Here is a 27,986-nt window from a genome sequence, read left to right as displayed (position 1 = left end):
TACATTATTTCTATGAAAAATTATACTTTCTCTTAGTTACTGATATGGCCTTGATTAAAAAGATCTGGTATAGGAAATTGAAATAAATGCTATGATAATATAAAAATAACAACTTAATCCAATACTTTTCATAAAAATTAGACTTCATTACTAGTAACAGTAATTAACTGAACAATTATTAAATTTCACATTATTACCTCATTATAGTACACTAGTCACACATAAACTGGTAAAAGTTCGTTTATTCACTAAATTTTATAAATTAAAAAAAAAGTTTTATTAATTGAAATGTAGTTTAACATAATAGTCAAAAGTATGGGCTCTGCAGTTAGACTTCCTGGCCTAAATCCAGGTTTTGCCAATTACTATAATGGCAACTTTTGGTGCATTGTTGACCTTTGTATCTCAATTTCCTCATCCATAAAATGGGAATAACAGAGTCTACCTTATAGGGTTGTATTAGGATTAAAAGAAATGGTATATGGAAATACTCAGGAGAGTGACTGGTGCACATTATGCTCTACACAAGCATTCACTATTATCATTGGTATTACTAAGCCATCTCTGAAATTATAGTGTATTAATGTTAGCACTTGTTACCTTTAAGAATTTCTCTTTCCTCCAGTTTCCTGAAAAACTTAAATGGGCTATGGAAACTCAATATTTGAAAAAATTCTATGTCAGTTTAGTAAACATATATTACTAATTCATATTTTACATATTAGGTCTCTTTAAAGTCAGATCAAGGTAAGGATAGAACTGGGAACATATTCTTTCTCAGCTCGTAACTTCAAAATGCTAAATAAAAGCCAAATGATACCATTTCATATATACAACTATGCCCTAGTCTAGTGCAGCAATAAATAAATGGTTGTTGCTATTTATCCCAAAAACTCTCAAGAGAAGAAGCACATCTTATTGAGAAAATTATCAGTTCAGTTTTAGGCATACTAACTTTGAGGTGTTCATAGAATACTTAATGGACATTTCAAGAAGTGATCAGAAGTTAGGAAGCTTATCCTCAGAAGTTCACTACTTCCTCCTCCTCTGTACTACCATGGAATTTGTCACATTCTCTCACATGACAATAATTTGTCTCAATGACCCCTCTCTACCGCTAGACTACCTTGAAGGCATTTAGGTTCTGCCATATAAAGGGCTCAATAAATGTAGATTTTAAAAAATGAAAAACTTGCAGAACTTTACAATTAAAAGAGCATATTTTATTGTATATGATGAAAACTAATTTTAAAAAGTTATTTTTCAAATCTGTAGATTTTAATGATAAAATTTTCATTTGGATGAATTCTTATAAAATATAAGTAACATGTAAACTAAATCCTTTTTTTTTAAATTTCATCACATGAGAATTACTAAATGTTACCAAGCACTGAAACTTGGCCTCATCGCCAGGTCTATAAACCTGAAAAATAACAATATGTGTCAAGAAATATATAAATATATAAACAAGGGAGAGCCCAATGAAGACTTATTGAAGTACATTTAAATTAAACTTCTTAAGAAGTTTCTTAAAACACCTACCATGCGAATCGAAAAAAATTCACTTTCTAATTTACAGGCTACTTGATAAAAATGAAAAGCCTGTGGACCCTTCCAGCGTACATTATCCAAAGAGCTATGATACGTAGCATATGGCAAATGTGCTCGATTGTAAGCCTAAGGGAAAAATGCTGTCATGTTCTACCCCACTAGCAATTGTTTGACTGCTAATCCTTTAACTTAAAATCTGTAGAAGCACTTCCTAAAGAATACTGGCAGTATTTACCACCAAATTGAAAATATGGTCAATTCTATCAAGATCATGACAATTTCATTTGTGTTTGACAACTGTATACCTGAAACCATTCCCTGGAAATGACACTACAATATTGTTACCTAGTTAAAGGACTGGGATCCAACAGAAAAACAGGTCATTAGTGTAAATGGGTGGGGAAGACAGTAGGAGTAGAGGATTAAAAAAGAGTACAGGCTTAGAATAACTGGTAAACTGCAGAAAAAAAGAAGGTAGGGATTCACAAAATTAAATTCCTACAACACAAAGACTTAAGTCTGCACTTTCTCATTTTAAATCACATAAGCAAGGATTAAATGTATATTGGTACTAATTTTAAATAACAAAAGTCTGAAAACCTTACAGCAATAGAAAATATTGGTAAATTAAAAAGTATTCCCCTAATTTTGGCCCTCTATTTTTGCTCTATGAATCAATTCATAAGAAGAAAACACTTCAGACTATAAAAGATGAATGTAACTATTAGGAGTGGCCTCTCTATGAGGTCTGAAATAGAATGAAAATGTATATTTCTTCCAAAGCTACAGCCAACAATAACTTTTGCATTCTGAATCCAGCTTAAGCACATTAGTTGGGAAGATGTTTGCAAAAGTATTTAATATGAAAGTGCTAAATGTAGCTTTTATTTTTTTTCTCAGTTTTCTTAAGTGGCCTGCAGTCTATCACATGCACTAAGTAGATTCTCTCCTAAGAATAAGTGACAAAAGGAAATACTGAAAGAAATCTAACCATGAGAGGTGAACACACAGTGTAAATATATATGCCTTACTGTTAAAGTGTACGGCTGAAACATATTGGATTTCATTAACCAGTGTCACCATTAAAAAAATAAATTAAAAAATAAATAAATCAACAAAAATAAATAAATAAATAAAGTCCGTTATTAAAACAACAAAAAAAGGAAATACAGCATTCTTCTTATAGAGAGTTGTTTCTATAAATCAGGGATCATCAAACTTTTTCTGTAAAGAGCCATATAGTAAATATTTTCAGCTTTACAGGCCATATGGTCTCTCTCACAAATACTCAACTCTGCTATGTAGCATGAAAGCAGAGATAGATGATAGATAAATGAATGAGTATGGCTGTAGTCCAATAAAACTTTATTTTCAAAAACAGGCAGCCAGTCCATGGGCCCATGGCCATATTTTGTTTACCACTGTTGTAGAGCATATTTTTTACCTACCAAAAAAATATATTGCTTTAATACCACCAAATCTGAAATATGATGTCCGGATCTGCTTTAAAATATTGCATTAAAAAAAGTAAAGAGTAGGGGGGAAGGTTACATAAGCCTGAGAAACACAATTATTGTTGAAGCCAGACGATGGATGCATAGGGTTTATTATACTATTCTCTATTTTATATATATGTTATATATAATGTGATGCTTTAAAATATGAACTAAATCAGTGAACTCATTCTCCAAGAAAGCAAATTTCCTCACTTTACTATAAACCTTCTCAAACACGTTTAATGTTTTTAAACATAATAGTACAACATAAAAGATTATTAACAAAAAGCTATTAAGCTAAAATGACAAAACTTAAACTAATAAATTGTATATACTAAAAGTGTATACAAAAGCATAAACTTTTGTATCAAATTTTCCATAATTTAAAACACAGGCTCACCTCAAACAACTCTCAAATTAATACATTTATTTTATTCTCATCTTATCTAACAAAACATGTTTCCAACTTTTTGTTTTAGAATATAATTATTTTATAGGCATATATTATTTATGTTAACATATAATAGATTTATTTTTTCAAATTAATAATTTTTTATTTGTCAGTTTTAAACTCTAAGCAATAAATATTAATAGATATAATCCACATAAACAAACACTGCTCAAGGTCTTCAATAATTAATAATATAAAGGGATCTGGAGACCAGAAAGTTTGAAAACCTATGACCTAAATGTTTTCACTGTTGTTTAAAGCATGTTCACCAAGCAAATATTAAACATATGCTCAAACTCATTTTTCCTTTGAACAATAAATAACACACAGTGGAGTTAATCCACTATGAAAGCTATCAATCCATACCACAGGAGGAAGACACTTAAATCTTCAAAAGAAACATTATTTGAAAATTGTCGGGTATGTTAGGAATAATACATTTATAGGAAAAGAACTCTAATGTGTTGTCCCCTTATGCAGATAACTGTTTCCTGAACCAATAATAAAGAAAAACTAATATGTGCCAGCAGACATGTCTATAATAAATAAGCTATTTCACATTAAATCAAGACATGACTCTCAATGAAAGGGAGAAATCAAGCAGAAAAGAGCCTTAGGAAGAAAATGTTAATGACTATGAAATTTCTCAAAACCTGAATAAATGTGTTTTTTAAATGTTCTAAGTTTTTTCTCAATGTCCTGAAATCATGATTTCAAATACTGTCAAAAATAAATTACATTAGGCTAATAAAATTATTGTGACATCTGAGAAAAAATGAAAACTGTGTGAAAACATTTCAACTATCCCAAAATATAATCATCTAAATTTTCTAAATCTAAAACTAAAATAGTAATAATTCATAACAGAGCAAAAAGGTTTATATAATTGTTCATTCTTTTATAAAGATGAACCAATACTTACTTTTCTAATATAGTACCATTGTACATTCTTAACTTATTTTGCCTCTTCAGCATATGCCTATTTAAAATGTTATCACACAAGTTCATTTTTACTTAAGTACAAATTTCCCAGTTAAGTTTACAAATTTTGTTATTTGTTATCTTTTATCAACATGAATGAACTTAACACAGCAATAAGTAAGATGCAGAGACATACTTACATCATACTCTGTAATTCTGCTGCAAAGCTTATAGACTTCCCCGTACTTCTTCCACCACTAGAAGTGGCAACAGACATTGGGCTGGATGCAGTATTATTCATCTAAATAGAAAAAAAAAAATAACAATTACAAAACATATTTAACTATAAATAAATGCATGAAAACCAAAAGTAATTCTAAATTACTTCAAAATATAGAAAATTTTAAATTTCTGATGTTTTGTATAAACCTGATTTTTTCATAGTTAATATTCTTTATTAAAATAAAATAGTAAGGTAGGAAAAAACTGCTTAGTCAAGTACATCAAAAAATTACTTGAGTGATAAAATATTTCAGTACATGTTTCATAACAAGTAATGAAAAAAATACTTATTACACTATTTTAATAGAGCTCACTGGTTTTCAAAATGTTCCAGGAAGCCCTAAGATTCACTGGCAATATTTCAGGGCGGTCCTAGTACCCTTCAAACACATACCTCACCAGTTCCATCTAGAACACCACAACTGATTTTTTTTTTTTTATTTTATACATTGGGGTTCCAAGTGAGATTTCATTTAAAGAAAGAGTTGCACAGTTGTAAGACACAAAATTAGAAAACCACAACATAAGCCAATTCCCATTTGAACCAAAGCCTAAAATACAAGTAATACAAATAAAACCAGTCAGTAGATCAGAAGTAAGCACTGTGATATGGTTAAGTGACTCGTCAATTTTAAATTGTGTGACTTTTTCCCCAATAAAATTAAGCTGACACATAACGAAAAAACTAGATGCCAATCCTAACATATCCAGTTTTATCTAATGTATGTGGCAGTCCCATAAACAAGAATTAGTAAAAATAACATTAAAGTAATGAAAGTAGATAAAAGCCTCAATTACATAGTAAGTACTCAACAAATGTTAGCTATTAATTCATGGTCATATAAACTTTGCAATACTATAACCTGCCTTAAAATAAAAACATTTTGCAGATTCTAAAGAAGAATTAACAAATTTGGAACAAATAATAAACCAGCATTGAGAACTTTAAGGACAGTTAATTAGGAGGAGTCTGGAATCAAGACTGCCTAGGTTTGAATTCCAGCTACTTCACTAGTACTTTGAGCAAATTAATTTCTCTGTGCTTCATTTTCCTCATATGTAAAATGTGAATGATAATTTCATCCTCTTAGGGTTGTTGTGAAGATTAAATAAATTAATGTGGTCAGAACAGTTCTAAACTTACAATGTTAGCTATTATAAACAGAATGATCTTAAAAATTCTTTCTTGATCTGCTAAAAGTTTTTATAGGACAAATTTAGATTACCCTTATTTCATAATCACAAAGGTTTAAGAAACTTGAATATTTTCACTAAAAGACCTTAATGCAATTCAACAAATATTAAGTAGTTTCTTTATAAAATAAGTTTAGTTTTCACTAATGGCATCACTACTGCTAATAATCAACCCACCTCAAAATCTCAGTCATTACCTTTGACTCCTTCTCCTGCACCCTATAATCTGTAGGAAGCCAAATAAATTCTACTCTACGTTCTTACATCCTCCCTCTCTTTTTCTACTACTATGGCCCTCTATGAGCTCTATTTTTAGCTTCTCTTTCCATCTCAGTTCATTCTCCACATTGCTGACAAATTTATCTTCTTAATACATCTGCTAATCTGACCCACTCCTATGGGCAATGTTGGCTAAAACTGATAAAGGAAACCTGAACCAGGACCATTCACCAAGAGGTGGGATGGTAGGGCTAGGCCCTGTGAGAGGCAACTGGAAGAAGAAGAAGAAGAAGAAAAAAAAAAACCTCCTACAAACCACTGCCTAAGATAGGCCAAATAGGAAGCTTTTGAGAAGGCAACAGGACAGAGTTCTAAGACGAGGGCACTAGCTGGCTAGACTGGAAGTGTCCCGATATCCTTCTTCGGCAGGACCGACTCTACCAACGTAAGTCCTGGGCCCTAAGGGCCAGGCCGAAACCATCAAACAGAGAATGCTGGAGTAGAGAAAGAGAAGGAAAAAAGCTTCCCTCAAACTGAGCCTGAAAACCAAAATTCTAAAATGCATAAGGCTAATGCTATGAAAGACCACCAGCTTTTTTAAGGCCTAAATTTGTCCTATTTTTTCACAAAGACTTGGAATAAGTAATTTCTACAAATAATATAGGAAAAGAAGCATCGCCATTTAGAACTCAGCTTGAAAAACAATAATCACATCACCAGTCCAAGACTGGGGGAAAAGAGAGAGGAAATCAAAGTGACCAAAAAAAAAGGAACCTGGCTTTCTCAAGGACTTTAGAAAATGTTTCCCTTGTTGTTCCAACAGAAGATTGACATAGATATGATATCCTGGAGAAAACGTTAAACTCAAAGATTATGTACTAACTCCAGCCTCAAAAAAGTTATGATTTAAATTCACTCATGTTAGATTTGAAGACATGTCATTCTGTGGGATTATCCCGTGGCTAAATGTTCTGAGACATTGCTACAGCAATCTTCCCCTTCTACATTTTGCAAATCCATTCACCCTGCTCTAACATTCTCTGAAGAGGAAACATTTCAGAAAGTAAATTCCTATTAAAACCACAGCTTTCTTCAGTTGTCCTCTGACTGCAAATGTTTCACATCAAGGGTATTTATTGGTAAGAGGTAAAAGGTTCCAATCCTAGTTTATTATAATCATGATCATCCTTTCACAGTCAAGTTATTTAATTTTTAAATCAAATAGGTGAATAACATTTTTCTTGACATGATGAGTTGATAGCTCATTGGAATCTTTAGAATAATTATTTCCCATACCCATATTTTGTTTGATGATTTAGATAATTAACTTCTTTAGACATTAACTTCTTTACACATCAAAGTCCTATCATTCCAATGCTTTATTTCCTTTCTCCCAGACATTAAAAAAAAAGTTGGTTAAAAGCAGAAGCACTCAAGTCAATTTTCTCTAATAAATACAGTTAACGTGGAACTGAAAACCTACTGTAATCTTCTCAATGGGTTAATGTCCTACAGTTGTTTCAGCTTTCAATTGAAATGCAGCTGTTTGCCATATTTTACAAAATGAATGCAGATGTGCAGATGGAGACGTAGATTATTTCAACATGCCACAGTTTAAATGTGAACCCAAGGAATAAGTTCATCTCTGATTAATACTTATATTTAAACCTGATCATTAAGCCAATAGCCAATGCTATGTCACACCTGTAAAATCCTGTTCCAGAGCAGAAAAAAATTGACATCTTTTAATTTAAAATAATGAGTTAAGGATATACTCCTTTCCTCTGAAAATATTACCAACAGAATAAATTTTTTAACTATAGTAAAATTATATATCACACATGTGAATTAAACAAAAATGTAATGAACATGTTACTGGGTTTCTATTTATAGCTCATGTTTTTTAGTGACCAAATGACCAAAGAATAAATACCATGAAACACCTTTAGCTTAAAATACCTCGAGTTGATAAATGCATTACTAGTTACAGAACCTTCACAACATCAAAATCTGGATTACAAAATCCATTAGTCTACCCATTTATTAAAAGATAGAGAAATTTTTTATTGTTACTTCTACTGTATCACTGCTGAGGAAAATCAATTCAGCACACCTATATACTGATTCTGTGCATCTCCAGAGTCTCAATTCCAATCATTCATAACCTGAACATCCCACATAATATAAACAGAAAATGGTTATACTCAGAACATTTTCATTTTCATGGAACTCCAAGGGCAAGAAGCAATTATGGTTAAGCCGACACTATTATACATTGCATTTTAGTTTTTGTTAAAAAAAAAAAAAAATTCAAATTATATCATCGTCTAAATTTCTCTTGCTGTAAAAAATAATACCAAATGATCACTCAATCGCTGAGAATGCAAAAAATAATTAAAATGTAGAAAATTTTAAAACTTCTAGACCTAGTGTTTCAGATAACAGAATGGTAATTCCAATATATTTATATAAGCCCCATTTCAAGTGGACTTTGGAAAGTACAGTATTCAAGTGTCCATTCAATTATCTGCTAAAAGAGAAGTAACATGACTAATCCAAAGAACAGATGATTCACATATAATTTATAACTATTTTAAAATCAATAGCAATTTTTCCGAAACTGCTACTTGTATTTTCATAACTAAAAAATCATTTGTATTCACCTACCATACATCAAATGAGTTCAGATCCTGAAATAAGATGTATCTATCACAGCACTTCTCACACTTTAGTGTAACTACTTCCTCATCTTCAAACTGCTCACTGCTTAAAAACTGAGACAGTTTCAATACCTAATATACTGCCTGACATGGCTGATGTTTAGTACATGGTGGGTGAATGAAAAAATGACTGAAAGGTATAATGATTACAAAGATAAGAAAAATACATCCCTGCTATTTAGTATCTTATAGCCTACTGAAGTTAACAGATATACCCAATGAAATGAGCTTAGAAATAATGCACAAGATACTATGAGACGACAGGAGGGACATCAGGCCCAGTCGATTATTATGGAAAAATTGTACTGAGATTTAACACTTGTTACAATCTAAAAATAAACCAAATTTAACTGCAGTAAAAAAAAAAAAAAAAAAGTGAATAGCAAATCGAAACCACCCACATTTCACTGGAATACAATTAAATAAAATAAGTACAGAAGTGAAAGTACTTTGAAAATTATGAAGCACCATAAACATCAATACATGATCTCAGGAAATCTTCTGCCTTACCATTCATTAAGCAATTATTTTCCTTAACAACTGCTAGAACAGGAAAACGTACTTCCTAACCCAAATCATACTGATTCTAATTAATATGGGTAAGAAGCTATAAATATTGATAAGGAACACCTAATAATCAAAATGGCAAGTTATTAGGTATACTATAAGTAGAGAAGCACCACTTTAATACAATTACCAAAGACTTCATATTCACAGAGAAATTCTTACCTGAAATATGTGATATTATTGCCTGATTTATTTTCCTCATCACACCTGCTTCCTTGTCTAACATCCTAGTTTTATAAGAGCAACACCAGTCTTCAGGCAAATAAGATCAAAAACTCCAAGGCTTTTTTTGCTTCTCTGTCTATATGCAGGTTTCTGGCATTATTTTTTTTTTCTTATTAATAAAAAATCAATTCTAAATCAATCCCTTCCTTTCCAATCTCACCATAATCAATACCTTTACCACAATGTCTTTTAAAACCATCTCCCATCTTTCCAATTAATTCTGTATATTACTCCAGAGTTACTCCTCTACCCACAAATCTCCAATGGCTCTCCTTTGCCTGGAGGACAATACTTGTCTCACTGGACCTCTCCAGCCTCTATAGCAGTAGTTAAATCAATCATTCAGTATCCATTCCAAGTTTTTTTGAACCTTTAAGTTCTCTCTGCTTGCAATACCTTGTTACTGCTCCAATTATCCAAATCCTAGTGGTCTAGAAAAGCCTGAAAAAGCCTGACCTAAACTCAGTATACCACCAAGAAGCCTTCCCAAACACACGACCATCAGGAATTCCCCTTTCTCTGACATCTAAATTGTTTCAGTTTACTAATTCTTTTGGTTTAACATTAAATATTTTAGTGCATAGTAATTATTTATTAATAAACTGCTGCCCCCAATCTCTCCCCCAACTATTGGCAGATGACTACATCCCCTACTTCAGAGAAATAAAAAGCCTTTATTTAGTAACTCCCTCCACTCTCCTGTACCAAAGCCAATGTATCTTCTTTTGATTCCCTCCTCTTACAACAAAGGCACTCTATTATTTAAAGCTTATTCATTTATTGGCTTAATCATTTATAACTATTCATTGGGTACCTAATGCAGGCTAAATACAGTTCTAAGAGCTAGGTATACAGGACTAAACTAGACAAAAAGAGATACATTATAATGCAAGAGAAAAAGCAAATAAATATAATTTGAGGTTGTGATAAATGCTATGAAAACAAGTTTTCAACCAGGAAGTGACACTTAATATAAGATCACAACAAAGCCCAAAGTGACTTGAAATGTTTTAGGTTTTAAAAATGTAACTTCAGCTGCTGTGAGAATATACTATAATAATATACTATACTAAGGAAGCAATGGTACAGGCAAGGAGACCAGTCAGAAAGTTATGTAGACAAGAGATGACAGTGGCTTGAATTAGTGAAACAAGCAGAGATGGTGAGAAGTGGTCAAATTTCTGGAATATGTTTTGAAGGCAGAGCTGACTTGCTGATCAATTAGATATGGAGTCTAAGTGAAGAGCAATCAAGGATGATCAAAGTTTGGGGTCTGAGCCACTAGTTGAATGGTGGTATGATTTACTGAAATTGGAAAGACTGGAAAGAAAAAAAAATGGAATTCACTTTAGGCCATGAGACAACTATTAAACATTTAACTGGAGATAAAATCCTGCAGAAGTTTTGTGACAGATGTTATAAGGCAGAAAAATGAAATAAAAGTCATGGACATAGTGTTTTTGTTAATAAGGATAATTAATCAATATAGTAGAATCTGGAAATAAGGATCAACCAATCTTTCAAGTTCAGTTTCTCCACCCGTCAATTTCTGCCTATCTCAGAGGGGCGTTATAAAAAAATGCAGTAGCAACCACATCATGGGCACTCAAAAAATATATCTGAATACCACCTGTAAACTATTAAATTCCCAATAGATAGACAGACATATAAACTGTGTTTAGATATCCCAGTTGGCTACATGACCAATTTTTTTAACCTACAGACATAAAAGTTCAGTGACAGATTACTCAGAGACACAGGAAGTTCTATTCTATTTCTCTTCTTTAGTCTCACATTAATGTCAGTTTCTAGTCCATGTGTTTTCATATCCAATACTCTCTTCTGGAAGTACTGAGTTTAAAAAAAAAAAATTATTCTTTGCAAAATGGTTTTTAAAGAATACACCGCAAATGTGGCTACCAGATCATCCTAAAATATGTAACATCTAAACCTGGACAAAATGGCAAGCTTACTGTCCCAATATTGAAATACTCTTGTTTTTACATAAAATATTACATAATTGAATAACTTAATGGCTAACTTTTCAGACATATGCAAAATTCTGGAATCAGTTATACGTCTAATAGTAAGAGGAAAGTATTTGACAACAATGTCAAAAAGGGAGATCTCTTAAACATCAAGATTCTCTTCCAAGCTAGATTCACATTGTAGAAATATTAAACCTTATAAGAAGTCTGTATTAAATATGAACAATTCAATAAAATATCTGATGTGGTTAAAAATATAGTTCATGTGACTAAAAAGAAAAAAGGGAGATTTACTCTCATATAGGTAGGTAAAATTTAGAGAAATTTGTATAAGCACTTCAGTTTTCATAGGGTCTTTCACCTATATTAGCTCATAGTTTTTCACAATCACCCTACCAGGCAAGTATTTCCCCTCTGCTGAGGAAGCTAACAGAAAAATACTGGGTGGAGGTCACAAATCTAACAAAAGACAGGCTTTGATTCAGGCAGATAATAACCTGAAATATTCAGTCCATCTACATACACATTTTAACAAAAATTCACCAATCATCTCCCATTTTAGTGCCTTAGTTTTTTCATTTGTAAAAGATGCCTTTCTCTTTTCACACACTACCATAATGTGTAATTACTGAGAGCCTGTACATGTAGAAGTTAGGGGACTTGTCATTAAGTTATCTTACAGGTTGATGACTTTAAATGCAAGTTCAGAAATTCTTTCCTTAAAAGTAAATCTTAGGCAGATGGAAAAACAGCTATAATAGACAAAAGTATAACTATGCAAATTGGCGGGAGGGGGACCAAAGACATCTGAGGTTCAGAACTACAGTTTTTTTAAATCACTAATTTCATCCAAATCCCTCATTTTTCAGGTGAGGAAACTGAAGTCCAGAGGGGTTTCTTGAACTGCCCAAGGACACATCACTATTTAGTGATACAGCTGGGACTAAAACTGAGGTCCCCTGACTCCTGGTCCAGAGTTCTTTCTACTATCCCACAAGGAACATACAAATAAAAGTTGATCATAATTAACAAACAAGACCTCCACAATGTGTTTGTCATAGTAAACTTTGTTGTGAAATACCTGCCTATGCCAGTTGAGCACTAAAGAACTGGGCTCTGGAGTTCAAATACAGGTTCTAACACTTACCATGTGACCTTGGGCAAGTCACATCACCTCCCTGCCTCAGTTCCCTCATCTTTAGAGATTCAAAACACTCCTTTCATAGGTTACATGAAGTAATGTATATAAAGCACTTAGGACAGTGCCTGGTATATGGAAAGCACTCAGTTCATGACAATGATGAAGAATCAGAAGAATCATCATTCAAGCAAAAGTATAGCTTCTTGAAAACACCACAAAGTATTATCATTAAACATGTATATTCTCAGAGAAAGAATGTTATGATTAAGAGTGGTTTTTTAATGATAGATTTGAAAACAAATAATATGAATGAATAAAGTGAAATACACAGGATTCAGTCATAAAACCTGTATAGCATTTAAAACAGCAGAAGTATACTTCAAGACTTTAAAATGTCATATTTGTATAGTATTTTACAATTTATAAAGTATATTCACATATATTCCAATTTACTGCCCTATGAATTCAATGAACAAAGCAATTTTTTAGCAACTACTACACATTATATGCCACCTAGCATGCCATTTTCATATTCATTACCTTAACTTTCAATATCTATTAACTACCACCTAGATGTTATCAGAAGCAGTAGTATAATGCAAAACAAAACAAAAACAAAAACAAAAAATTGACCAATCAGTTCCAGAAAGTAAGAGCCTCATCAGTATAACCTATTAAGTGGCAATATGTTGGATAAATAAATAAGATACAGCATTTAGCACATGGATAGAACACATCAAGTACTCATGAAAATGTTGGTTCTCTCTTAGCAGTAGTATAAAGTTGTTTTGTATAGAAAATATACTATAACCAGATCAATAAAGCACCATTACTGTGACTTATAGTATTATGTATCAAAAAGAACAGTTTTGGGTAATGGTGCCTCTTATACTTTATTTTTGTTGTTTCACAAATTAAAACATACAACAATTATTGCAGATTTCAGGTCAGTCTTTACTGGAGGTGGTATGTAGGGCAAGTTGAAACAAAACTAATTAAATAATGTTTGTCAAACAAGACAGCAATTTACGTAATTCTCATCTGAGGCCTCCAACAATCCTGTGAGGAGACGGGATGAGGTTAGGTACTAATAATACTTTACTGATGAAACTGAGGCTCAGAAAAATAAATACCTTAACTGATATCACAGAGAGAGAATAAGGCAGAAAAGGGCTAAACCTAGGTTTTCGGAATTAGTTTTAAGTGCTCTTTGCACCTATTCAAAATGCATCACAGAACATTAATATCTCTTCCAGATTCATTATTCAATAACCTTAAGGCTAGAGCAGGTAATATCTACTGAATACTTCTAAGGTGCTTTGCTGTGCCCAACACATTGTATGGGTTACCTTATTTAACCCTCAGCAAAGTGAGGACTCAAACCAGGTGTGTTTGACTCTCAAAATATTTTATTTACTAGAGTATAAATTCAATTAATATAATAGTGTATTTGCCTGAATTATTTTTCCTATTTAAAATGAACTATAAGCAAAATTTTAACATTTTAATATATAAGCGAATTTGTCTGATTTCACCGTTCGACTTCACCATAAAATAAAATGGGTGTTATTTTGAACAAGAATACTCAATCTTCTGATTTGATTGACATGGCCTAACTTTCCTTGCTGCCTCTTACACCAAAAGATCATTTTTTCAGAGAGGACCAAAAATCAAGCTGCCCAAGATGTCTATCCAATTACAAAAAGAAAAGCAAAATTTCTCAATTACCCTGGCTCAAATGAACAAGTCATTTGCTGGCCTTATTACAGATATCTCATCTATTACTTAACACATAAGCAAGAATTTTTTCACTACTTAAAAGCAAGTACATTTCTATGATTGCAATATGGATAATCCTCCTAAAATTACATATTACGAATTTCAAAAAACCTAAGAGTAAGGTGATCATATTATTATATGGTTCCAACTGGGACATTTTTGATAGTGAAAGGGGCTCTATTAATAATTATACTGGAACAAACAGGCTCTAAAACCATGACAGTCCCAGAAAAAGTAGGGTATGTCACCCTACATAAGAGCAACCCATTTTTATTTGTATATAATGGGTCATTCTCTACATATACTTAATTCATAAGCTTTAAGTTTTTTTTCCAGATCCAACAATTATCTTCAGCCTTGAGACCAAGGTCACCATCTTACAGCTATCAGGCCAGAATTAAGGGCTATAAAGCTTTTTTTAAGTTTTATTTTCAAATTTTACATTATAAACATTTGCTTGAAAAAGAAACAGATCCACATATTCCAAAGAAAGTAATCTGGCAAAATATTACCAAATTTCAAACTTATCTCTTCAAAAGTTCTGAATACACCTAACCACAAAACAAAACAATTTCTAAGATGGCCCAATGCATCTTTCAATGGAAAAAAAATTCAGGATTTAAAGAGCTGAAGTTTTTGCTGAAACTAACCAAAGTGATAAAAGAGGAAACCCATGGTCACAATACAGTAATGATTAAAGGAAACTCCAGTTAGTACTGTTATGGCTCTCCAAATGAATCTGGCATTAGCTGTACAACCTAGGAGACAAAAGAATGTTTTGTTTTAATTTGTCAAGCTGTAAATAACTACTAACAGACCCACGCTTTGAACTATAGTGATTTAATGAAAGGCATTATTTGAATATAATTATGATTCCCTAAGGCAATGAATGCTTCAAGAGTTGGCTCCTTGAACTTAAAACAACCAAATCAAGAAGTGGTAGGGGGTCTCAAAATTTAGATTTTTGACCTATTCTGTGCAATAAGGCAGCCACTAGCCACATGTGGCTATTTATATTTAATTAAAATAAAATTAAAAATTAAGTTCCTCAGTGCACTAGCCACACCTCAAGTGCTTAAGGGCCACTTGTGTCTAGTAGATATCATATTAGGACAGCACATATTACAGAATATTTCTATCATGGCAGAGTCCTATAGGACAGTCATGCTCTAGACCTAGGCTGCTCTAGATCTTTGCTTGAATATTCTGAGACAAGAAACTTGCAACAGCATAATAAAGTGTATTTTATTTTTGCAAAGTACTGGCAGGGAATTTCTCCTCACATTCAAATCCAGACTCTGTAACATCTACCAAAAATTCTACAAATTCTATCTTCAATTTAGTCTTCAAGAAAATCTTTGCAGAGCTAACTTAATTGCACTTACAAAGTTCTGCCCCTCACATACACACAAGACCCTAGATCCTCTCCTCCTCCGTAAATATACACTATTTCTAAAGAAAGTTTCTATCAGCCTCATGGAGTTATGCTAATTTATCCACGTGTACGTTAATAACACATATCCAGGATCCGCTCTCAGAGTATTACATTCCACTGCCCCTATAAATACACTATAGTTTGTCACACCAAGAATCTTGATTTTTAATTTAGAAAACGAAGTCAGTCATTCCTAACTTCTTAAAACAAGACCAAAATTACAGTTAACATGTAACTGTGCCTGCCGCTGTTGTAAGCATTTAACGTGTATTACCTCATATAATCCTCACAATTCTGAACTAAACTATTACTGTCCCCATTTTATAGACCAGAACACTCAGCCAAAATCATGCTAAACAATTTCCCTAGGGGGTCACAGATGTGGACTCACTCAGAAAGAGTTTATTAACGCTACTTAACTCTTCTTCTACCCTCTGCCCATAAAGCAACAATTTCCTTCTTTAAGGACTCTTCCCCCAAACACTACCCAGCTGACACGCGGAAGGGACTTAGCACACTCCAGCAACCCCCGCTCCCGCTCGCCTGCCCAGCTCCCCTTGTCCCACGCCCACCAGCCGACGGGGAGGAGTCAAGAGCCAAATCCACACCCCGCGGGAGAACCGGGGCGCCGGGGCAGGCCAGCGCCTCTCACGACCGTCTTCCTTTCACCCCTCCAGTGCAAACGCCATTACCCCGCTGCGGCCGCCCTCGGGCAGGGTCCAGGGCAGGGCCGGGGCCCAGAGAGGCGGGACTGGCCGCGCGGTGTCCCTCCCGATTCCCGTCCTCGACCCTGCCCGCCCCGCCCCCAACGCCACCAACAACCTCTGCTTTAAGAACACTTGTAGGCACGGCTGCGCGTCCCGCGTGGAGAATGTGGGGGTGGAGATGGTGCGGTTTCGGCTGCTGCGGCCCGGGACACGGTTGGATAGGGGCGGGGTAGGGGTGCTGAGAGTGTAGAAAGGAAAAAGGTGACTCGGCTGGGGCGGGGTGGGGTGGGGGGCGCAAGATGGCGTGAGCAGGACTCTGTCAGCCGTGGGTTGCGGAGACCAAAGAAGGGAGCGCTACAGAAACCCGCAGTACTAGCAGCGCGGGCCCTGGCGCATGCGCGATCGGCCAGGTGGCGCGCGGTCTTTCCCGAGCAAGCCACTTCCGCCAGGCTCTCTGGGGGTGGAGCGTGTGGGGGCAGGGGCGGTCTCTTACCCAGCGTCAGTCTTGCGAGGCCCGCGGGGCTGGGGGTGGGAGACCCTACCGCGGGGCCTCTGCGAGAGAGGAGTGGGTTTGAGTTTCAAACCAAAGGGTGCTCAAGGGCCAGGCTTGGCGTCTTTAAGAAAGGGGCCGAGAGGGCTAAGATTTTCGAGGGAATCGGTGACCGGCACTGGAAGTTTGTTTTCAACTTCAGGTCAGAGATTGGCCGGTGTCAGTTTATCTTCAGGAGCTAGGGTGAACGAGGATCTTAGCCGGATTGTGCTTTTCAGAAGAGTGAAGGGAAACAGATAAGAAAGACCCGCTCCCCCAAAGGACCGCAGTACCAGAATGTGGACATGGAACCCTTTCTAGGACCATGAAACGCCAGTTCTTGGCGCCGGCTCCAGCGCACCACCCAGCCCCTTCACAAAGTCGTTAGAGAGGCGGTGGAAAATGATGGTCCGCAATGAATCTTTCCCCCTACTCACATTTTACCAAGCTCAGGCAGTTTAACGGCCCACGTTTTCATCACTGGAATCTTCTACTTCAAGGTTCTTTATGGATGATACTATATGTTTCCTTAGGATTTTGGCCTGTTCCTCCTTATTTTAACTCCTGTGCCCCCACTATTGAACTGTACATCATATTCTCTCACACTCGATTGATACAGATGTAGCTCTTTAAATAATACAGTCGTAAGACAATGACTTTGGTCCACTCCTATAAAGTCAAATATAAAATATTTCAGAGGTTCAACTAACCTTAATTAGGTCTTTTAAAGTACTACTGCTTTAATTATTATCTTGTCTATAAATATTTGTGTTATGAAACAATCCCTTCCTGCCCATTTGCTTATATTGCTTAAAATAGCAACTTATTTGGTTATTTTCTCTGATTGTAGTTGTGTGTGTAGTTGCATGGTTGTAGTTGCGTCTTCTCTTAATTTTGTGTTTAGATTACATTAATCTTCCCAACATTTCAATATTTGCCAAATACTTAAAAGTTCCAAAACAATCGATATATTTAGGACGTAAAAGTTTACCATGATGTGTAAATCAGGGCTCAATTCAATGCTGGGCAAAGTGTAGAGTGTAAGGGAAAGTAACATTGGAGAAAGAATTGTCATAATTTCTTACAAAGGAAGACTGCTTTATACAATAGTTGAAAAGCCCTTTCGAGTATATTACAAGAAAATAGAAAAGAGAAAAATTACTATTACATTTAAGGAAATATAATCCAAAGCAGATCGTTTCAATTAAAATTATGTTCAATTAATGTCATAGTAGTTCTTGCACAGGAGTTTACCTGCTTCAGATGGAGGCCAGATTTGACCTAGTTTTTCAGAACAGAGCCCAGATCCTCTTACTCTCAGGCTTCTGGTATCTCACCAACATATAAACACATACAAGAGGAGTCAATGAAAGTGAACCATGGAGAAAGGAAACTGAGTTAAACAAAGCTCTGGTAGAGGGAGCTCGAAAATTCATTCTTAGAGAGTTGTGAATTGTGCTGTTGGCAGAGATCTTAGCTTTGAAGTCACATGAGTTATCCTAATGGTCCTACCTCATGGAATCCATTAAGTCCATTTTTAAAAATTTGACTTAGCCATAATTTTGTTTGTAATTTGAGAGCACTGCTGTACACAAAGGGTCAAAAATATTTTCTATTAGATTAATATCAAATATCCCAAACTATCAATGTTACTATGGTATCTTAATTATAACAAAGCTAGAACAATGAAGCTGTTGCTGAAATTAAGACATTGAGGACTACCACATCTCAGAAAAATATGTGATTTCCAAAGTATGCAGAGAAAACATATCAGGAGACCAAGTGAATTCATTACACCACAAAAATGTCTCCATCCCTTGAACAAAGCCGTTAAAGGATAGAGAAGCATTTTTACTGTAGACTTTTACATTCCTCTTGCATAATAACTTTCTTATAGATTCATAGTACAAAAACAAGGTGCACATATCTAAGTAGAAATGCCTCTTGGCATTTAAAAAAAAATGGCTAGATTAGGTAATAAAAGAAGCCCTAACTCTCCAAAGAATAGCAGAAGTCATGCCTAATATGGAACCATCTCTGTGGTAAAGTGGTTTCTGCTTCTCATGTGGATTCCATGGGGACAATTCACTTCAGGTGACCTGCAAATTCTTACTCTTTTGTGATCTGTGACTCTTATTAGAATGCTTGTGGAGAGTTTTTCTTTTCCTGTATATCAATTATTTTATCCTTTTCTATATTGGCCTTAGATTTCTAATGCTTGTATAGTAACCATGGATAGAACTGCATATTGCATTATTGCTATATTCAGTTAATTTCCTGATATTAAGAACTATTTTTTCAATTGCAATTTCAAAGTTATCTTGCTTTAGTTTTAGAACAATTTTCTGACCAAAAAGATTACTGAGTTCTGTAGTGCCTGGGCAAGTCACTTAACATCATTGGGCTTCAGTTTTCATATCCACAAAATGAGATGATCTAATAACTAAAACCATGCAGCCTTAAAAGTCTATGCTCCTTTAAAATAGGAATGACCAAAGGATGGATCTTAAAGTTGTACAGAACAATTTCAACATTTATATTTGTGCTACCAAAAATTACATGAATATGCTGGGCTCTTGCTTTGAACTTGGATGTTCAAATGATGTTATGCATTTCAAAAGAAAGACCAATGTGGAAAACTATATACTAATCAAATCTATTGATACATGGGAGAGAGGAGCATCACATAGTTATTTGGAGTGTAATCAAATTGGTTTCCCTTACCTTACTATTACATTCATATATTTCAAAGTAGGACAAACAGCGATGAGAGAAGAAATGCTATACTGAGCAGCTTGTAGAACTATAATCATGACTATCATCTTTGGAACTCTTATTGTAGGTTTAACACTCTAGGATCTTTTAAAATGAATGTTTATCTGCTGAGCAAATAATCATGTTTTTAAGATTCAGAGTGGGAAAGGAATCATAGTATAACAGGGTTTCAAAGGGCCCCTGAACTCTCTAGTCACATGCTCCCATTTCCATGGAATCCAATGTGTAATACCTCTTGTACTGGAAACAAACAACTTGTACATTTCTCACCTTGAAGATAAGGTCTATTTGCTGAGTATAAGTGATGTGGGCTAATTATTTCATTTATTCAACAAATATCTATTGCAGGCCTACTGTTCTAGAAGCTGCAGGTATAGTAATGAACAAAACAGAAATCCATGCCATCATTAAACTCACATTCTAGTAGGAAGAGTTGGGTAATAAACTAAATAAATACCTAAATTATATAAGAATGTTAGAAGGCTGTGAATGAAGGCAGAGAAAAAAAATTTACTACAAGGAAGGGATATGGAATAAGATAAAACACAGGAGGAATGGGAGAATTGTAATTTTTAAATAGGCAAGCAGGGTAGGCCTCACTGAGAAAGTGGCATTTGAATAATGACTTGAAAAAGTGAAGGAGATTGCTGCAGATAGCTAAAGAAAGAGCATTTCAAACAATGGCAACAATGCATGCCGAGGTCCTGAAGTGGGAACAGACTTAGTAAGTTGCAGGAATGCCCAGGGGCCATTTTAGCAGTCAAAGAGTATCCTAGAAAGAAAAAAAGTATAACATGAAGTAACAGAGGTACTAGGAAGTCAGATGGTGAAAGGCCTGTGTACCTGGGACTGGGAGGCTATTATGTGATTTAGGCTCTAAAATAGTCTGTAGAGTAACAGGTCTTATTGTAGTAACCCAGGCTTATACTCAGGTTGCTAAAGTACATGCCATAAACATGATTGGATTTGGGACATATTTTGAAAATCAGTACAATTTAATGACAGATCGAAATCTTGAGAAGGAGAGAAATTAAGGATGACTCTTAAGTGTTGTGAGAAACTGAAAAATGAATTTGTCATCATTAACTGAGATGGGAAAAACGGGATAGAGTACATTGGGTGGGTATAGAGATAAAAAATTCAATTTTAGGCATAAATTAAATAAGTACAAGATTTGTATTGTCTGTAATGTTTCTGCCATCATTAAGTAGGTTCTTATGGAAATGAAAGTTTGTTTATAATTTTTTAATAATAATTTATTTTCTAATCCTGCTCCCATAATAGAGGCTTATCTAAACCTCTCTAACATCGCAAAGAATATTTCACTTTTGTTTAAAGATGTGAGGAAACCTAAACATCCCCTTGTTAAAAAAATAAAAAATAAAATAACTTTTTTGGGAAGGGAGTTTATCAATACCTGACATTACAGTGAAGACAAATATACAGAAATATCCAGTCTCTGAAATATCTTCCCTGAAATATTTAGATGTAAAGTTGGATCTATTTCAGTGATTTATTTGAAAACCTACCTCAATTTTATTGCATATATATTTATTTATTTTTATTATGCAAGGAAATAGGACCAAAAATTAATTAGTGTCATGAGTGAACTAAACCACAGTGTAGCTAATGCAACCTGCTATTCCTAGTTCACACTCTGAGGCTGGATGCATAAAACCTGTTTTGATTAAAGAGTGCTCAGATCAATTGGTAAATAGTGATCAGGGAACCATACCAACAGATTTGACCAAGTAATTTTTATTTTTAGCTTTTTATAGGTGCCATGTAAGCTGTATTTTCTCTTTCCAGAATATATTTAAAACAACTGTATTAATTCTTTCAGGTATAGAGTAGAGAATATGGACGTTGGTGCCACTTACTAGCCATAACACCCTGGACAAATTTTTCAACCTCTCAGAAAATAAGTGTAAATATTACATTGTAAAACAGGAATAAGAACACCTATGTGGTAGGGTTGTTATCAGAATTTAAATGAAAAGTTCCTGACACATTGAAAATGTCCAGTAATTTATAGTTATTGTTTTCTGGTTTTTAATTAGCTATTGAGTAATTTTTATGATGTTTATATTTTGAATGCATTAGGCATCAAAATAAATACAAGATCCTACCTCAAGTGTTAGGGTTTTATATTTTCCTAATTCAATAAATATATGTCAATGTGACAATTATTGTTTTAATAAAAATTTATTGAGGACCCATTAAGCACATCAGTCATTGCTAGGCTTGGAAAAATGATAATACAGAGTTTCTGCCCTCCAAAAGACATTACTGATAAAAATAGAAGGGATAAAGCCATATAACAAAAGCAAAAGTGCTACGATAATATGTAACCAAAATGTTAGCCAGATCTCTCTGACATCTAACCTGTAAATTAAGATTGGCTTAAGCCTCCATTCCACCTCATTTGATGCCCAATTCCCAGCCCAAGATTTCTTTATATTTCTGGGGAGCTAATGTTCTCACAGTCCCCTCTTGCTTCCACAGTCCCTTCTTGAACTTCCATTTGAACTAAATTACTGAAGTTCGTGGATGAGCTGCCAATTGTCCTTATTCCACAAACATCCACTCAGATATGGAACTTAACCCTATTCTTGATTTTACTCCAAAGCCATTTCCTAAAGCTCTGTGGAGACAACTGATTTTTACTAAAGTTTTGAAATGATGAAAGTGGTTTACATCACAGGAACAGAAGTAAATGCCTATTCTAAAAAGCCTTCCTACCACATACCATGTTTCTCTACAGTTCCCCTCTTTCTTCTTCCTGTTCTATCTTTCTCTACTCTTTCCTACCCACAAATTTCTATTTGTTTCTAATACTGAGTAGTTTGGTTATCCTTTTTTCTTTTCTTAGATTACAATGGCTCCAGAACTTTGAATAATTACTGGCCACCCCAGCAGCTTACTAATATAGTTTCTTAAACAATTTGGAGATCATTTCATTCAAAACTATCAGCTGTAATAGAAATTATTTCACACAGACACAAAATAGGGAGTAGTCATTTGAAGGTGCTGTGTTGACTGAGGAGAAAAATGTCAAGGAAGGCAACCTCTCTGAGCTTCAGCTGCTTCGTCCATAAATCAAGGATGATATAAATTTCTAAGTCTTGTGAGGATTACATGACAATGTAAAAGTACCTGGCACATAATAAGCACTTAATAAATGTTGTTTTCCATTATTATTATTATTACTATCGAGAAGATGTTTCAAAGCTCAGTCTTGAAAAGTAAGTAATAGCTGAACAAAATGAAGAAGGATAATTTAGGCAATGAGAGCAGCATGAGCAAAGCCACAGTGTATTAGAGGGAATTGCAAGTTGTCCAGTATGATGGAATCATAGGATACAAGAACAGAAGCTGGAAACTTGGTAGGGGCCAGATCAAAGAAAGTCTTATGCATTATGTTAAGGAATTTGGGCTTTAATAAAAAGAGGGGAGGAGCTTGGAAATATATATATATATATTTTCTAATGTAATGACCTGATTAAATTTGTTGGTAAATTGTTAGTAACTTGCAACAAAGGATGATGGAAGGGTGAAAAATTGGAAAGAACCAACAATCCAGGAAAGAGGCAATATGGGCTAGAGCTATGTCAATAGAGTGGAAATGATAGATGACAGGAAAAATACTAAGGAAGTAGAATTTATAGAACTTAGCTACTGGTATGGCAGCAAGGCAAAGAGCAAACTCGAGGATGAGTCCAAGGTCTCTCAACTTACTTAGTGGCAGGTTAGACATTTTGAGCTTAAAATGACCACACAAAATTTCAGATGGCTATAACCAGTAGGCAAATGGACTATTCAGACAGAATGGTGTAGATAGAGGTTAGAATAAAGTCTGAAGCTCAAGAGAATAGATAGACATCTAGATTTGGGAACCAACAGCATATAGCTTACAACATATAGCATTCTACACATATCACTTAGATGTGGAATTTAGCCCTGTTCCTAGACTTAGCCTAAAAACATTCTCAAAAGTATCTATGGTAACAACTGAAGCCAACAGGGGAAAGTGAAGTGCCCAAGAGCATGCATAGAACAAAGAGAAATGAGTCAAAGATTGGATTTTAGACACCCATCTTCAATGGGAGAGGGAAAGTAAGAGCCTACAAAGAATGCTGAGAAGGTGATGGTGACACAGAAACTAGAAGAGCAGAGAGTTTCAGAGAGAGATTAGTGGTACTCATATTAGACTTAGCCAGTTCAAAGTAACCTTTGGCAAAGCAGCTTCAGTAGAGTGATAGGATTAGAAACTTGGTTGTAACAACTTGAAAAGGGAAGAGTAAATAAGGAAGTTGAGAAATGAAGTGAGTTATCATTCCAAGAAAGTGGCCTGTGAAAAAGAGAGTAGCTGGAGAAATATTCAAAGTAGAGAAATATTCAAGGTCGCAAAATAGATTTTCAAGATCAAGGACTTGAGCTTATTTATAAGCTTTGGAGAAGAAGCTGGTAAAGTTGGAAAGATTAAACATGAGATAGAAGAGGGCCAATGACAAAATCTCTAGGATGCTAAGATGGCATTAGATCCTGGAAGACATGGGAAGGTTTTTGATCAAGAGTTCAGGAAGTAAGATGAGCCTTAAAATGGAAGAGATAGACAGGAGAAAAGAATAAGAATTTAAGACAATTCTTACCCTATGCCCCCAATTTTCCCTGTAATGTAGGAAAGTGGGGATGCTGAAAAAGTAGGGATGATATAGTAAAATGGATATGAAGTGATAAAGGTTTGTTGAATCATTGTAGAGAATGCGAGAGAGATAACCAAGGGCTTGTTAAACTGAAGATAGCTCATGGAATAGAGCAATGGTCCTCAAAGTATGATTGCAGCATCTACATCTTGTTATTGGAAATTTGGGTTCCACCACCCAACACCTACAGGATCAGAAACCCTGAAGGCTGAGCTCAGCAGTTTGCTTTAACAAACCTGCCAGGTGATTTTGAGTTTTGCTAATGTTCTACAGAACTTGTGACTTTCCCCAAGCAAATGACAAAGCATACATAAACTATGCTACTTGACCACATGCTAGCCATTTGTAGTAACGTTTTCCATATTATAGTAAAATATATTTATTCGGGACAATATTCTTAAGGATTTAAAAAATGCTGATTTGTCTCTGGAAATAGGTATCATATAAGATTTAAAAATCTTAACAAAGAGAATTCTTTCTTCCAAGTTTTATAAAGCAGATGTGTACTATAAACCATTTTGCCTCTCTACACAGTTTCTGCATTTATAATAGAGAAATAATTGTTGTTCAAGCATCAGAAGTATTCAGTAACTATATAGTAGAAGTCCTCAAATTATGCTCTGCACTAGCACCATCCCATTCTAACTAAATAATAGTGGTCATTTCTCAATTCATGGGGAGAAAGTTTATGAGTTAAATTTTCTCAATTTTCAGTTGTTCTCACATAAATTTTTATTAAACTTCTGGCCCTTGCAACTGCTTATCTTATAACAAATGTTAGTATATTACAAAATAAATGAACAAATAGTAAACGAATATTTCATTTATATTACATACTAATAATACAGTCATTTTATACTAACATTGTTCCAACAATGTTGCCTTTGCTCAAATATTTGGAACCTAACTTGGAATTACTTTCAGGATCTAGAGGATGTACTTTTGAATACCCTAAACGATGGAAAACCCAACAGTCATGACCTAGCAGGATCTTAAAGACTTATTTTACAGCCAAATAGGTAGGTAGGTGATTAAGAAGAGGGGTTTAGTCACAAAGTATAGAAATAACGTAATTAGAACAAATTGGCATGGCACATTCCTATACTGCGGAGAGGAGTGAGAGGAGATAAATAGGTCATGCTATCAGAGTCCCAATATCATTCAAATATTCAAATTAGGTAGCTAACTTCCCTTATCCTGATTCTATTGTGGCCAGCAATCTTTAGATATTTTGTGTTCCATGAAGCTTCCCAAATAATGTGATGATCAAGCTGATAGAGGGTTTAACTCCATCCAACAGTTATATTTTCTCATGCCAATCAATAACTCAGCATTTCGATTTTTATTCTGGGTCTCTTATGAGTTAGGATGAGTCAGCTCTGGAACAGTAATTATGTTGACTGGTGACTTCTGTGGAGCCAAACCCCAAACTCTAACTCTACGTGAGAGGCTCAGACAGCCCTTTTTGGCAGCACCCCAACCTGGAAACCTACCTTTCTTCTGAACAACTACAGGAAACAGATAAATTAGTGTGTGCTTATTCACTTCATAAAAGGATCATTTGCTTTATGGAAATGTTTTAAAACACAGGGAACTTAAAGTGGATGAGAAACTGAGAAATGACTTCTGAGTTCAGTCAGAAATTTTTTAATGTTAACTAGTCTTGATGATGTGGTGGAGTTGTAAATGTGAATATATTGAACACTCTCACATTTGAGAAGTTTAGCGATTAAAAGAAGGAAGGAAAGACATTTAACAATTGAAGGAAGGAAGCAAGATGTTTAGCAGTTAAAGGGAGGAAGGAAACAAGATGGAAGGTGGAAAGGTGATTGGATAAATGCAAAGAAGTTTGGTAGTTCTGTTTTGGGGTTCCACACCCCCCCCATGAAAAGGACACCAGCTCAGGGGAAAAAAGAGATGGTGCCAATGGAAACAGATATTAAAGTCATTGGGTAGAAGGGGAATGAGTGGGGATCCCATCTCCCTAAGAAGATCGGGTTTGTGGGCAGAGGAGTATCTCTCTTCTTCTGGGGGAACTTCTTCAAAATTACTCTGAAATATAACATTTGGGAGGAAAGTATAACAAAACTGAAGCTGTCTTATTTTGGTCACATCATGAGAAGGCAGGGGTCTTTGGGGAAAGAAATATTTCTGGGAAAAATAGAAGACAGCAGGGAAAGAGGAAGAGCAAAAATGAAATGAAACGACTCCATAAAAGAAGCCATAGGCATGAGTCTACAGGAGCTGAGCAGGGCTGTAGAGGGCAGGACACTGAACATCACTCATTCATAAGATACTGGGAGTCAGAGCTGACTCAACAGCACATAACACAAGCTTTAAAAGGCATAAACTTATTACTATAGAATGCCTTTAGACTATCTTCCCTGTATTCAAGTATCTCTCAACTTTTTATTTACCAAATATGAATTAAATGCTTTTCACAATTAGAGGAGGAAGAAAGATGTGATCCCTGTCCTAGAGGAGCTTATAGTCTAACAGGAGAAATGGACTTGTAAACAAATCATTGCAGGTCTTGTAGATGCTCAACATACTATGGGACCATAGCGGAAATGAGTTTTACTTTTTAAGTATTAAATAATACTTAAAAACTGTTTAATCTTATTTGATTGGTCACTTAACTCTCCACCAAGTTTCAGTCCTAATCTGCAGGTCTCGGTGTAGTACACTTGCTTCTCAACATGCATTTCATTTTCTTGTTCAGTATAAACAGTACTAGACACTTTAAGGAATTTGGAATTATATAATACAGAATCCCTAACTTCAAGAAACTTAAGTCCCTTTGGGGAGATAAAATTAATAGAATATTTTATTTTTGCTATTTATATTTACATACATTTTCCTTAATAATGGAAGAAAATAATTAGGTGGTACAGCCCCCTGCAACAGTTCTACCATGTTTCTCAGATAGGAGAGATTTTATATGAAGAGAGTCCAAAAGGAAGGAAAGGAGACCAAGAAGTTATAAGATTAATTTTGGGGGAAAAATCCTTTATACTTTGGATGCATGCTCCAATTTCTGATTTTCTGCAATTCGAATACCATATGCCTAGGTATAGGTTTTTGTTTTTGTTTTGTGTTTTGTGTTTATTCTGCTTGGTGTTCTCTGAACTACCTGCTCTATAGTTTGGTGTCTGTCCCTAATTTTGGAAAATTCTCAGCCATTATTCAAATATATTTCTTTTGTCCCTTTCTTTCTCTTTTTTCTTTTTATTTTTTTCCTTCCTTTCTCTCCTTCCTTCCTTCTTTCCTTCCTTCCTTTTTTCTTTCCTTCCTTCCTTT

At 34.7% G+C, this 27,986-nt stretch overlaps 1 protein-coding gene and 1 long non-coding RNA gene across 7 annotated transcripts in view; one reads left to right on the top strand and one right to left on the bottom strand.

Annotated features, from left to right (window-relative positions):
* Positions 1–12,650, top strand: part of LOC120596027 (uncharacterized) — a 42,134-nt gene extending 29,484 nt beyond the window's left edge. Inside the window, exon 3 of the long non-coding RNA XR_005651061.1 lies at positions 12,484–12,650. This is a non-coding gene — a long non-coding RNA (uncharacterized LOC120596027). The remainder of the gene's footprint in view (positions 1–12,483) is intronic.
* Positions 1–17,055, bottom strand: part of SUPT3H (SPT3 homolog, SAGA and STAGA complex component) — a 418,239-nt gene extending 401,184 nt beyond the window's left edge. For 2 of the 6 annotated variants that reach the window (XM_039854247.1, XM_039854251.1), the window contains exons 1-2: positions 16,792–17,055; positions 4,620–4,720 (exon numbers count right to left, since the gene is read on the bottom strand). In XM_039854247.1, the coding sequence (XP_039710181.1) occupies positions 4,620–4,720 (101 nt within the window). In that variant the 5' untranslated portion in view covers positions 16,792–17,055. The other 4 variants (XM_039854248.1, XM_039854252.1, XM_039854249.1 and 1 more) reach the window with 4 other exon arrangements.
* Between the last annotated feature and the right edge of the window lie 10,931 nt (positions 17,056–27,986).

This window comes from Pteropus medius, unplaced genomic scaffold (assembly GCF_902729225.1).
Source record: "Pteropus medius unplaced genomic scaffold, Ma_sr-lr_union100, whole genome shotgun sequence".
In the NCBI taxonomy this organism is placed as follows: Eukaryota; Metazoa; Chordata; class Mammalia; order Chiroptera; family Pteropodidae; genus Pteropus; species Pteropus medius.
The sequence above is the reverse complement of the archived record's forward strand: the minus strand, read 5'-3'. Positions and strand labels throughout refer to the sequence as shown.